At 36.6% G+C, this 14,745-nt stretch overlaps 1 protein-coding gene across 1 annotated transcript in view; it reads left to right on the top strand.

The window, feature by feature from the left end:
* Window positions 1-14,745, top strand: part of CCDC178 (coiled-coil domain containing 178) — a 460,722-nt gene that overhangs the window by 145,856 nt on the left and 300,121 nt on the right. Inside the window, exons 16-17 of the mRNA XM_064293218.1 lie at window positions 7,919-8,064; window positions 12,473-12,632. Coding sequence (XP_064149288.1) covers window positions 7,919-8,064; window positions 12,473-12,632 — 306 coding nt within the window. The remainder of the gene's footprint in view (window positions 1-7,918; window positions 8,065-12,472; window positions 12,633-14,745) is intronic.

Genomic DNA, 14,745 nt, shown 5'->3' on the forward strand with positions numbered 1-14,745 from the left:
TTCTTTATGTTAAAAAAAATAACTCAAGCAAACTTAGTTTTAGGTGAATGCCTCTCATTTCTAATTGGTTCTGCATATACACATACATCCCCCCACACACGCAGTCTCTGTCTTCTCTCTCTCTTAAAATGTCTTTTCTATTGGTCTAGTTTGCCATGAGCATAGTCCTGAGTCAAGATACAATACAAAGTAAAACTGATATTACGGTCATGGTGAAGTCTATTGCTTTCTGCAATTGCCATGCTGACTCCTATTGCTTAGGGCTTTAAAGGACAAATGAAGAAAAAAGGAAGGAAGAAAGCGGGAAGGAAGGAAAGGAGGGAGGGAGGAAAGAAAAAAAAGGAAGGAAGAGAGGGAAGGAGGAAGAAGAGAAAGGAGGGAGGAAGAGAAGGAGGGAGGGAGGAAAGAAAGAAGAGAGGAAAGGAGGAAGGAGAGAAAGGAGGGAGAAAGGGAAGGAGGGAAGGAGGAAGGAATGTAAGAAGAAAAAGAAGTTGAAGTTGAACTTAATAAAAATAGCATGATTACACTTTTATTCAATGGCTAAAAACCCAAAACCCATTGCCACCGAGTCGATTCTGACTCATAGCGACCCTATAGGACAGAGTAGAACTGCTCCATAGGGTTTCCGAGGAGCGTCTGGTGGATTTGAACTGCCGACCTTTTGGTTAGTAGCCATAGCTCTTAATCACTACACCACCAGGATTTCCATTCAATGGATAGAATCTTTTTATTAAAGGATGACATATATCTATTGTTTAAACCACAAAGAAATAACATTTTAAAATTACTAAATATCACATTTTACATAAATGTCCTTATAAACTAGCAAGAATATTCTTTTAAGATACAGCACATTAACTCATTATCATACCATAATTATATTCATTTTAGTATTGTATCAGATAATATGACAATATAGTTTAACATTCAAAAAAGACAAAAATTTGATTTAAAAAAATTTACATAACTCTTGAAATTTCAAAATATGTACATTTAACTCTTTAAAGTTTTAAGCTAGCTAATAGTAAGATTTTGTTCTCAGAAAGCATCTTCATTCAGCCAATTAAAGTGAATTTTTTTCCATTTATCTTACTACTGACCTCTTATACATAGTCTTTATTTAGTTGATCAGGTAGAATAAAGCATTGACTCTATGCAGTAAAATGATACTGTATTTCACTAGGAAAAACAGCTCCATTATCTTTTATTTTCATGAAAATTGTGTGGAGGATAATGTTCCTAAATTGTATTATTGGAGTCACAGTTCATACAGAGATATCTCTTTGAGAAGTACAACTCAAGGGGTGAAAAGTAATTTTAAAAGATTTCCATTTTTATTCCCATTTCTTGAAGGTTAGTAAATGATTTGAATTACTGTGACTTCCTCATCACCCCCAAGCAATGTCTCCTATGTACCTCTTTCTTCTTTCCCTCAGTGTTCTCACGGTGTGAACTAAGTGCCTCTCTTCCATAAATTTCCTGAAAATTCACCCTTCCCATTTGCCTTTTCTCCGTCTCTTACTCTTCCCCTATTTTCCCAACTCTGCAGTAAGGATACTTTAAAATACCAGACCAACAAAGGCAAAACTTACCTTCTCTAGTGGAGAACGTAGTTTATAACCTAAACTTAACTGGCAGAGTCGACATCTTCTTTAGCCAATAGAGGGAGAAGCATGAGAGCACTCATACTGTAATATTTTGGTCTTATTATGCATGAATTTAGAGCCTACTATATATCAACTATAGGATTGCTATTTTGGGTATATATCAACTGGGAACCCTGGTGGCGTAGTGGTTAAGAGCTACGGCTGCTAACCAAAATGTTGGCAGTTCAAATCCACCAGGTTTTCCTTGGAAACTCTATGAGGCAGTTCTACTCTGTCCTGTAGGGTCCCTATGAGTTGGAATCGACTCAGTGGCAATGGGTTTTGGATTTTCTTGGTTTATATATCAACTGGGAGTTCTGGTGGTGCAGTGGTTAAGAGCTCAGATGCTAACCAAAAGATTGGCTGTTCGAATCCACCAGCCTCTCCTTGGAAACCCTATAGGGCAGTTGTACTCTGTCCTTTAGGGTTGCTATGAGTTGGAATTGACTCGATACCTCCAGGTAAAGGAGTGAGCACCTTCTCTGACAATGGTGATTCAGAGTGTGTGTGGATGAGCATAGAGAGTGGACCTAATGCGCTCTGAGAAAAAAAGGAAATGGCTGAATTCCAGGGTTGCCGTGGGATTTATTTGGGGCAGATAAGACTCTATAATGAGCAACATCTTTGCCTCTGTGTGATACCTAAGGGTTAGTGGATTTATCTGAAAAAATAAGCAAGAGTGTAATTAGATTCAAGTATGTCCAAGAAATTATCCTTGGTAGTAATACGTCTCAGAAGGAACACAGACTAGGTTTTGGGAATTAGGAGTAGTAAATGATAGATGCAGTTGTTCCAGCTGTAAAACATGACTGGGTCATTCAGAGCAGAAAAGAAAGAAAATTCTTGTCCCAGCATGGATGACATGTTCAAGCAATGCTATTGGTATAAGCCTGGTCATTTACCTCCTATCATCATTGTCATTATCAACATCATTTATTGAGGGATTTAATTGTGCCGACAAATGCTGAACACATGGCTCAGATTATCTCACTGAAGTTTCACAGAAATTGTGTGAAGTACTACTGCCTTAGTCATCTAATGCTGCTGTAACAGAATACCACAAGTGGTTGGCTTCAACAAACGGAAGTTTATTCTCTCAAAGTCTAGTAGGCTAGAAGTCCAAATTCAGCGTGTCAGCGCCAGGGGAAGGCTTTCTCTCTCTGTTGGCTCTGGAGGAAGGTCGTTGTCAGCAATCTTCCCTTGGTCAAGGAGCTTCTCAGTGCAATACTTTCTTGATGGCATGAGGTTCCCCAACTCTTTGCTCGCTTCTCTTTCCTTTTATCTCTTGTAAGGTAAAAGGTGGTGCCGGCCACACCCCAGGGAAACTCCCTGTACATTGGATCAGGGATGTGACCTGAGCAGGGGTGTTACATCCCACCCTAATCCTCTTCAACACACTCCAGTCTTGCCTCATTAATCACAGGCAGAGATTAGGATTTACAACACATAGGAAAATTATATGAACTGCAAAATGGAGGGCAAATACATAATACTGGGAATCATGGCCTAACCAAGTTGACACATATTTTGGGGGGACATAATTCAATCCATGACAACTACTTTTACTATTCCATTTATACCAATTAGAGAGTTGAGGTTTAGAGAGGTTAATTAATTTCACATGTGGCAAGAACCCCTTTGTATCCAATCTCAAAACTCATGTATGCTCTTACCTACTATGTATACTGGAGCTCTGGTGGTGCACTGGTTAAGAGGTCGGCTGTCCACCAGCAGATCCTTGGAAATCCTGTGGGGCAGTTCTACTCTGTTCTAAAGGGTCACTATGAGTCAGAGTTTTTTTTGTTTTGTTTTTACTATGTATACTGGCACAGTAGTTAAGAGCTAGGGCTGCTAACCAAAAGGTCAGCAGTTTGAACCCACCAGCCGCTCCTCAGAAATGCTATGGGGCAGTTCTACTCTGCCCTACATGCTCGCTATGAATCGGAATCAAATCACAGCAATGGTTTTTCTTTTCTTTTTTTTTCACTATGTTTACTGATACTTCACGTGAATTCTTCCAGCAGCAATGGCAAAGTTCATGAGATAGTTATGGTAGCGAGAAAATAGTAAAGGCTTTGGAGTCAGAGAAATCTACTTTCTACCTGTCTTCACCCTTACTAGTTGTATAATCTTGGGCTATATGTTTAACCTCTCTGAATTTCCGATTTTTCTCTTATAAAATCTATACAATATTAACAATTTTGCGGTGCTATTGTGAATCATAAAAGGCACAATTCAAATATAATGCTTGATGTAGTAGAAAAACAAACCAAACCAAACCCACTGCCGTCAAATCGATTCTAACAGCGACCATATTGGACAGACTAGGAACTGCCCCATTGGGTTTCCAGGGCTGTAATCTTTATAGAAGCAGACTGCCATATCTTTCACCCCAGGAGTGCCTGGTGGATTCCAACCGAGACCTTTCAGTTGAGCTGAATGCTTTAAACCTGCACAACCAGGGCTCCCACTTAATATAGTATTTGGTGCAAATCAGTACCTTGTAACACTCAGTAATTGTTTAACCTTCCCCACTTCCCCCCGCTTTGTCTTTCCTACCTAGTAGGAGTCAGGATTTGTAGTGGACTAGAGAGTACCATGTTTCTGTTAGATGGGCCAATATACAGAGTGAAACATATGTTAATATCTGAAATCCAAACAGGTGTGTAGGCAGCATGAACAAATGGCCATGTTTCAAAGGGCTTCCGGGAGTTTTCCCCATTCAGAAATATTTTTTTCCCCCTGAAAATCCTCCTGTCTGATATTCTATCTTAAAAGATTCACTGGACATGGGGGAGTGGAGCCAGTTCACATTGCCATTAACTTGCCATTCTCTGGATATATTTTAAAGGTCGAATCAATAGGATTTGGGCTACGAAAGAGAGTTGTCATTATATCATTAAAAAAAAAAAAAATGCCCCTGTACTAGGCCACAAAAGAAATCCCAACAAATGTCACAGAAGAAAAATAAGAATGATAATAGCAACAACAATGGTAACGATAGCTGACATTTGTTGCATATTTTCTATGTGCCCGGCACTGTTCTGAGTGCTCGCACATATTCTCTTTTTGTCTTCATGATAATGCTATGAAGAGTGTGCTAACATTAGCTCTATTCTATACATGAGGAATCTGATGTGAGTGTTTTAATGACCTTGTACAGGTTCACACAACTCGTTAATGGTGGAGTTGGGATTCCGACCCACATGGTCTGGCACTGAAGTCTTAACCATCGCATTGTACTTGTCATATCATCGAAGTTACTTTTATTCACCAAAGTGCAGTAACATTAGAAATCATTAAGAAAAAAATATAGCAACAAACAAACAAACAAACAAACATGTATATATACACACACATATACACTACTGGGAAAATTTTTAAAAGTCATATTTTCATTATTTATTTGCTTCTGTGTTAAAGATTAATTATAATACAATTATCATTTATTTGTAAATGACCAGTAAGTATAAACTCTATAGCAAAATTTATGGGATGGGCTAAGAGAATTCTTTGACATTACAACTAAATAATTCTGGCAAGAAAAACTAAAAATATTTGGCCTATCTATTAAGAAAAAAAGAGAAAATAAATATTAACAGCCATGGAAATGAATAAAAGATACACAACTTCATATTAGTAGTGAATTAAAAATACTATTTTTGTATAGTAATTTGTTGAAAATCTAAATTAAGTTAATATATTTATAGAACACGGGATGAAATTGGATCAAGGAAAAAAACGTAATAGGAATAGGTCAATAATTGCAGAAGGAATTGAATTTATTCAAACTGTACCACTAAAAACAAAACAAGTCCAAATAATTTACAGGCTGACCTATGAGTCAGTTGCACAATGTAGTCAGCATGGATATAACTTCTATGGTTAACTCTGTAGTGATTTTATAACCCTGAAACCATAACTGAAAAATAGTATCACCAAAAAATCTGTAGGTAATCTCACTTCCAATCATAAATGGTAAGATCTTAATATATTAGCGAACAATGTGCTAAAAAAGAGTATGCTATACAAAATAAGATTCCTTTGAAGAACATGAAAATGATTCTACATTAAAAAACTCACTAGTGTATCTCACTACATTTACATAAAAAAAGGAAATTAGCCTAAAATATCTGATGCAATTCTATACACAGTCATGATTAAAAAATATTCTTAAATGTTTAGAAATAAAATACAGTATGTTCCAACAAACATTACATTGAATGATAAAACCTTAGACATAGTTTCAATAAAATCAGGGACAAAACTTTCATGTCAGCTCTTATTACTCAGCATAGTGCTGTAATTAATAACAAATGACTTGCGACGTGTGGCACAACAGATAAAACATATGTGTCCAACACTGCAGTCGAAAGCCAAAAATATTAACTGACAATTGCCAAATGTAGTATATCTATACACATAAACAAATTCCACTGAAAAATATAGCTGAATGCTTGTTTTGTGTTTGATGTTATAGAAAGTACTAGGAGTTGGAGTGCCAGAGAAGCTAATCTTCTTTAGTTTGCCCTTCAAATTAATTTGTCTTTTCAGTTACTATTGAACACTTACAACGTGTTAGACATTATTGAAAGTTGCTGGAGATGGAGGAATGAAAGGAGTTGGTTTACTCAAAAAGCCTTCAACTGGCAGCATTAACGCATTGTAAACAGAGCCATGATGGCAGGGCAGTGAGATGTGAGAGGATCACAATTGAACTGTAGGAATCAGGGAGGGCTTTCCAGGGGAGGTGATGTCTAAGGAGACTTAACCTATTAAATGGAACTGAAAACTAACCCTCCATGGTGCTGTGGAGAATTGAGTAATATTCACAAAAAACCTAATGAAATATTGACAATGGAAGTATTTTTTTTTTAAAGTTGCTATTATTGTGTATTTACTAACCTGATAAAAAAATGAGGTAAGGGCATTTTAGAAATAGACACTTTACAAAACAAAGAGATCATGAGATAATGCTGTATGTTTGTGGAATTGAATGCATGTCAGCATAGCCAGCAAGCAGGGCACCTGTGCCTGAAAGACTTGTGTAGAAATTCTTGAATGGGAGCCGCAACTGCTGTTTAAACCTTCACCAAAAACACAGTATTTTTTTTTTTAAAGCAAAACAAAACAAAACAAAAAACCCAACACCTCATTAGTAGAAAAGTCCAGGACGTCCAGAAAAAGGAAAGAAAACAGAGAGGATTTTGACATTCAAATACAATACCCAATGTTCAAAATTTTGGACAAAAAGTAGATTTTTTATGAGAGAAAAAATATAAAAGATTAGCCAGCCTACTAGAGAAAAATAGGAATCTGTAGAGGAGAAATGGAGGAAAATAGGAGAAATGAAAGCCATGGGGTCCTGTGGAATCAGTTGGGTGAAAAGCACTAATCACAAGCTATGATAGATGTGGGAAACAACATTGGGTTAGTCAAAGCCAGTCAGTCCGTCAGTCCGTCAATATAAACTCCAACGGTCGTGAAGGGATCATGTAAAAATAGATGCAATTCCCTCTGGAATCGCACAGGCCAGCTTTGGAGGACTTGTGCTGGTATTAAATGTTGACTCTTTTTATATGAAAGATCAAAACAATATGTATCCTTGCCTGCTGCCTATGTACACGTTTGAAAAACAGCTAAAACGTGTTTGCATCTTGAAAGTACATGCCTTTAAGCTATGCATATATGTCTATGTGGGTCAGGCAAGTTTGTGAAGGAGAGACAGAGACAGAGAGAGAATGAATAAATAGTTTGAGCCCATCTTTTCGAAAATCACATCAGATGTAGCAGGGGAGAAGAGAATATAAAGCTAGGTTGTTACTTATCTTGAAAAGAAGGTCCTATGTACTTTTTTGATTGGCATAGTTTTTATTTCTTGTTGAAACCTAACTTCTTTTTTAATATATAATTTATTTTATTTTTTTTGTTGTTGAGAATATACACACCAGAATGTACACCAATTCTGGAGTTTGATTACACTCTGAGTTGTGCAACCATTTTCGCCTTCCTTTTCCTAGTTGTTCCTTTCCCATTAACAGAAACACGCTGCCCCCTAAGTTTCTTACCTGATGTTTTATGTTGCTGTTGTCAGTTTGATCCCATATAGATAGATCTTAAAAGAGCACAGTGCTCAAGGTAGACATTCTTTACTGGTTAAGCTGAATTTTAATTGTTTACAAGGCCAACATAATTGTGTACCTAAAATGAAAGAATTTGAAAATCCAAGTATTTAAAATAAAACATCTGTACAATATTTTTTTTTTTTTCAGGAAAAACGCTCAACAATTTTTAAAGAAATACATGAGACAAAGAGTAAAACGTCTGTTTTTCAAACCAAAACAAGCAAATTGAGTGAGGAATTAATATTAAAAGAACAGGAAAAGAAACATTTTGATGAGATACTTGATGTTTTAAAGTAAGTACTTGAATTTTTTCAAAATACTAAGTATATCTAATATATTTTTCATAAAGGAGATAAGATTAAGTTTCCACATTTAAAAGCTATTCTTAAAATGCTCCATATTTTCTATCATAATGTTATGTGAAATATACATAGGATATTTGATTAACAAAAGCATAGTCATTGTTTTTTTTTCTTCATTACTGGGTTTGTTATTCTTTGAATAACTGGGGATGTTTTGCTTTCTCCAAGTGTGTGAATGTTTATTCTTTATGATAATAATGATGTTTTTAATTAATTTCAGTATTTATCATTTTTGTGCCATGTTTAATAATTTATGGGTTTTCACCCAACCTTTTTGGATAACAGTTTTGAGGTATAAAGAGTTTAGAAATAGATCTTCTATAAAACCTTATGTAATGTATGTACATTTGTCATCTTCAAAAGCCACTTATCCAGTAATCTCCCCAGCCTGGGGCATACCAGAGAAGAGTTAGTAAGGTCCCTGGGAGAATGATCATGATCTAGGGCTCATAGCACATTCTGTAGACTCCTGCTTAGAATTTGCTTACTCTTCCTTTACTCCTCTAAGTTCTTATTTCCTATATTATAATACATTGAGAACAGGGCTGGGAGAACTAATAAGAAGTGTGCATCAGCCCTATTTAGGAATGATAGTTTGATTTAAATATAGAAGGCTAACAAAAACATTAGCAAAATGTCAGCTCGTGACAGATAAAGTGTCAAAACAAAGCAAAACAAACAAACCCAAAAACAGTTATGCTCAGCCTGATACCTTATAGATTAATGGGTTCAAGCCAATACATTCAACAAGGATTTGTTTAGCTATCACCTTAGGGTGAAAACTTATTTCCAAAAAGATTATTTACCATTGTCTAAAACAGACTGTATTCATTATATGCTGTAGAAAACAAGGGAAAAAGCCATTTACTACTGTGAGAGATATTTATCCACATTATTTGAAATCTGTAAGAATGTTTTTGGGCTGAAAGGTATAAACTTGAAATTATGTAATTTGTACTAAATTTATCAGACCTAATTTGGGAACTGATGGAAATTTTTCTTCAAGAGGAATTCTTACCATTTCAAATCTAATGTTTTACTCCATACCATGGCTGGGTTGTATTGCTCAGCAGGCAAGAGTGGTGACCACATCCCAATGAGTCAATCCCCTCTCTAAACTTGAAAAAACTCTGCCTTCCCACACGGAAGGAGATAAAGAATAAACTGATATTATAGTATTATTTACAACTGTATTAACAGTGATGATGGACAACATCAGGTATTATTTAGAGTTACCATTGATTGATTTCCTAATGTGCCAGATACTTTGCTAGGCAATCTGTGTACTTTATCTCATTTAATTCTCACAACAAATTCTTAAGTTGTACAGTACTATTTTCCATATGTGTGCTAAGAAAAAGGAAACCCTGGTGGCGTAGTGGTTAAGTGCTACGGCTGCTAACCAAGAGGTCAGCAGTTCAAATCTGCCAGGTGCTCCTTGGAAACTCTGTGGGGCAGTTCTACTTTGTTCTATAGGGTTGCTATGAGTCAGAATCGACTCGACGGCAGTGGGTTATTGGGTTTTGGCTAAGAAAAAAGATAATCAGACAGATTCAGTGGTTGCCTTAAGATGGCACAGCTAATTATGGTAGAGCTAACTCCAAGTTAAGCTTAAAAAAAAAAAAAGTTGCGGTCCAGTCAATTCCGACTCATAGCGACCCTATAGGACAGAGCAGAACTGCCCCATGGGGTTTCCAAGAGCAGGTGGTGGGTTTGAACTGCTGACCTTTTGGTTAGCCGCCAAGCTCTCTAACTGCTGGACCACCAGGGCTAACTCTAACTTAGGTCCATCCTATTTTAAAGTGTATGCTCTTTCAATTGTGCGTACTGACTCCTTGATCTAACACTGGAAAAGAAGATTATTGCAGATAAATTGTATTATAAATAACTGTCATAGATTGAATTATGTCCCCTCAAAAATGTGTGTATCGACTTGGTTAGGCCATGATTCCCAGTATGGTGTGGTTGTTCTCCATTTTGTGATTGTAATTTTATGTTGAGAGGATTAGGCCGTTACTCAGGTCACCTCTCTGATCCAAGGTAAAGGGAGTTCCCCTGGGGTGTGGCCTGCACCAGCTTGTATCTCTCAAAAGATAAAAGGAAAGGGAAGCAAGCAGAGAGTTGGAGACCTCACACCACCAAGAAAGCAGCACAAGGAGCAGAGAGCATCCTTTGGACACAGGGTCCCTTGCACCTGAGAAGCTCCTCGATGAAGGGAAGATTGAGGACAGGGACCTTCCTCCAGAGCCAACAGAGAGAGAAAGCCTTCCCCTGGAGCTGACGCACTGAATTTGGACTTGTAACCTACTACACTGTGAGAAAATAAATTTCTCTTTGTTAAGGCCATCCACTTGTGGCATTTCTGCTATGGCAGCACTAGATAACTAAGACAATAACCTATTAGTATTATCAGTAGATGACCATATCAAGTTAATAATTATTAATGAAGAACCCATAGGGTGTCTAGCACCAAGAACCAAGAAGGATAAAGAAATGGCCAGTGGGAAACGTGCGGCAAGTGTCTGAAAATCTTTTCAGAGAGATAAACCTTGTATATGCAACATAATTAAGATATGATGTTAAAAAATGATAGCAATCAAAGCTACCCTGCTTCTCATTTAATTTGCCCAACTGTTTCTTAACTAGAAAGTGGAAGCATTCAAACCCAGACCCATAAGATTTCAGAGTTCTTCTTTTAATTACTATGAGAATGAAAATATTATTTTCATGCATGTAGACACATAAAATATACATATAGAGTATATGGAATGTATAATATGCTATATAGAATATAAAGTGACCTCAAAATATTTTGTGTAGAGAACAAAGTAGATGTGGTCAAGATATATTGAGAGTGATGTTTGCTTGCAGGAACCAGTAAAGCTTTACTAGTCTTTCCCTGTGCGAATTTCATTGATTCCTTATGCTCCACAGTGTCACTATTAGTGAATACTTAGACAGGACATCACATAAGAATTCTGGATGTTGTTGGTAAGCATGATAAAGTGGAAAAACAGGGGGTTTAGAGCAAGATAAACTGGATTTGAATTCTGGTTCACTCAGGTACTATTTTTGCTTGTACAAGCTGCTTAACTCTACTGGAGTTTAGGTTCGTCATCCGTAAATGACTGAAATAATCATTATTTCACAGGGTTGTTGTTGTTGTATTAGATGAGATAATACATTCAAGGCATTTTAATATTTTAGCTCCTTAAAAACTATTAGTTCTGCTTCCTCTGTAGCTAACTGTGCAAATGATTCAATTTTCTGTACCAGCAGAGATGAAAGCCAATATGGGTAACATAAGACTGTACTGAACTTTTGTGGCTCTGCTCATTCTGGATTCTGAGTTGCTGCTCAACTGTGGAAACTTTTTTTAAGCAGGCTTATTTTTGCTAGTATTATTTTAATTACTTTGCGATGCTTTTGCTACCAGTATTGCCTCTTTTATAACTACCAATTTTACCATAAAAATTGTCACTTTGCCTTTGTATCAAGATGAATTTGGCTGCAAATAAAAATACACAAACACACACACATTCGGATGCCATCTTAAACAACAGGGAAATGTATCATCTTATGGAGTAGGAAGCCCATGGGGAGGAAAGCTTCAGGGTTGGCTGATTCTGCAGCTCAACGCTAGGGATTATTCTCTCTTCTCTCTCCCCTTTGGCTGTTGTCAGCAATCTGAAGCATGACATCTTGTTCACGTTTAGTGGATGTGAACTTCTTCTACATAGAATAGGCCCTTCCCCTTCACCTTATGGAGTCGTCTTAATACATGTGCTCACCCCTGACAATTAACCATGAGTTGACTGGCTTTAACCTCATTAGAATGTATCCCCGGAGTCACATGAGGTTCTGTTGGAATGAGAACAGAAGCATGGTGGGTGGGCAACCAAGAGAATCCACTAAATTTCTCCATAGATTTTCTTCCACCTGGACCAGTTAGATGTAGCTACGTGCACTCAGAGTGCTGCAAAACAGTTAAGCACTTAGGTGGTAACAGAAAGGTTGGTGGTTCAAACCCATCCAGACAAGCCTTGGAAGAAAGTCCTGGAGATCTGTTTCTGAAAGGTCGCAGCCATGAAAACCCTACAGAGCAAAGGTGTACTCTGGAAACGTGGGTTCGCCGTGAATTGGGATAGACTCCACAGCGACTGGTTTGGTCGGATGGTATACGGAAGTAGGCCTCGGCAAGGGGCTAGGAAACTTCCAAGGCCCTTCAGCTCTAATGTTTTTCAATAACGGGTCTTTTAAAATGTATTTTAAACATATTTTATTTTATTAAATATGTTTATTGAATTGATTAGTAGCAAATGCAATTTTTTCTTCATAGGGATAAATTTGTAGGTATAAGATTTAAAAAAGAACATGCGCAAGCTGTGTTTGATCAGCTCGACAGTGAGAAAAGAGCCTGTCAGGAGAGAGTCCATGAGGAAGAAGAGAGGTTTCGAGTGCTCCTTTCCATGCGGCAAAAAACTCTGGGAGAAATTAAAGTGAGTATCATTTCTGGACTGTTTTAAAATGAGAGCAATATAGTGAACATCCAATTAGCAGCTAGTTCGAGGCACTCAGTTTTCATCCAGAAGGAGCAAAGATGTCCAGATTTTTAAAAATAAATGTGTTAGCACAATAAACATGTAACTTTGCATTTTTCCTTCTAAGTAATGATAATATTTTCATACAGCATATTATATTTTCAATGCATTCTATATGCACTCCTATTTTAATATTGTGCTGTATTTTATTTTGAAATATGCTGATTTAAAGATGCAGGTTACATTTATCCTATGGTCTTTTTAATGTTTTTTAATGGAAGATACGAGACTAGCTGTATTTTTGTTTCAGAATAAGCATACTTTAAATTCTTACCAGCCGTGTTTTTTTTAAGAAATGGGAATGTATCATGTTCTTTTTCTCTAGAAAAATTTACATAATGTTTTAATTGCACTGAAAATTTGCTAGCAGAAACAAGAACCGTATGATAATGTGTCTTTTTAGATATGAATTGTTATTAATCAAGTTTTATAAAGCTATAAATATTAAACTTATTATATAAAAAATAAATGATATGCATTTTAGTTCAATGATTCCTATTCCATTTTACGTTTTTAATAGTTTTTGTTACATGTAATTGCAATGAATAATTATACCATAGGATTCCAATATATTTAGAAATATTGCTTAATTTTTGAGAGATATAATGAGAAATTTCTCCTAAAAATCAAAAAATGCTCCTGTAGTTTCTTAAAATTATTTCCTGCAGACTTTTAAAGATACATGTAATGTCATCGACGGCACTGGGTTTCTGGGAATGTCATCATCATCGTTTTTATCAACTATTCTTTGGCTTTGGTATATATGTTCGATTATAAGCTATTCAAATTTCTGCCATTTTTACATACTCAAAGACAGTGCTATTAGATAAAAAAGAAAAATAATTTGAAACAAATGTATGTTGAATGAACAAGTATATGAATGACTGAACATACCATCCTTAATGGTTTTGCTGTGATCCCCTCCTGTAAGAAAATTATTAATAAAATTAAAGAGAAATATTTTTGTTTATAATGGTGCCAAGTAACATTCTTCCATTTTAAGTGTGATCATGACATAGAAATATACATGTATCTGAAAATATGAAAATGATTGGCGCCATCTAGTGGCAATAAGTGATGCTTCCTCTTGGAGGAGTTCTTAGGACTGATGGCTGAGTGAGTCTCAGGTATGTGAGGTGTGAATGTACACCCCTCAAAATGAGAAGGCTTAAATTATTTACTCACTTAAGCATGATTCCCCACCTCGTATTTTATCCCAGCAGTAGAATTAGTTGTTTGAATCCAGCCACATTTTACCAATCACGCTGGTGCAGAGAACACAGTGAGATCTCAATAATCATGTATTGACTGGCATTTCGGCACTTTAATGGAACAATAATAATTAGTGAATGGCAAGATATGGTCAGCAGGAGAGAGATCAATAAAAAATTCTGTATAACCAACTTCTAAATAATTGAGATTTGTATTTCTTTGCATCAGAGAGTCTGTTCTTGCCATCCCATCTTGAAGTGTACCCACCCCAAGCGTTTGAACCCATCACATGGTTTCTTTTCTTTTTTTTTTTTTTAAGCATTAATCTCTATCTGAACCGCTTTTGTTCATTTATTTTACCGTGTTTATTGTGTGCCCTCCTCCTGCTATGGAGTGTTCTCTATTAGGACAGAGAATTCTCATTCTTCTCTGTATCTTAAAGCTCAGAATGATGCCTGACCCTGGGCAGGCACTCAGTAAATACTGGTCGAATGAATGAATGCTTTTTCGACAACATGCCTGGCCACATGGATGACAATCCTTGAAAGCAGTAGCATTTCAGGGATACTTTCCATACTGTGGTTAAGGGTTCGGCTGCTAACCAAAAGGTTGGCAATTCAAATCCACCAGGCGCTCCTTGGAAACCGTATGGGGCAGTTTTACTCTTATCCTGTAAGGTCTCTATGAGTCAGAATTGACTCCACTGCAACAAGTTTGTTTGTTTGTTTTTTGGTTCCATACTGTACCAGCCTGATACTTCAGTGACCACTCATGCTGTATGTAGAAGCTGAATCTCTAA

Source organism: Loxodonta africana, chromosome 11, assembly GCF_030014295.1.
Source record: "Loxodonta africana isolate mLoxAfr1 chromosome 11, mLoxAfr1.hap2, whole genome shotgun sequence".
Taxonomy (NCBI): domain Eukaryota; kingdom Metazoa; phylum Chordata; class Mammalia; order Proboscidea; family Elephantidae; genus Loxodonta; species Loxodonta africana.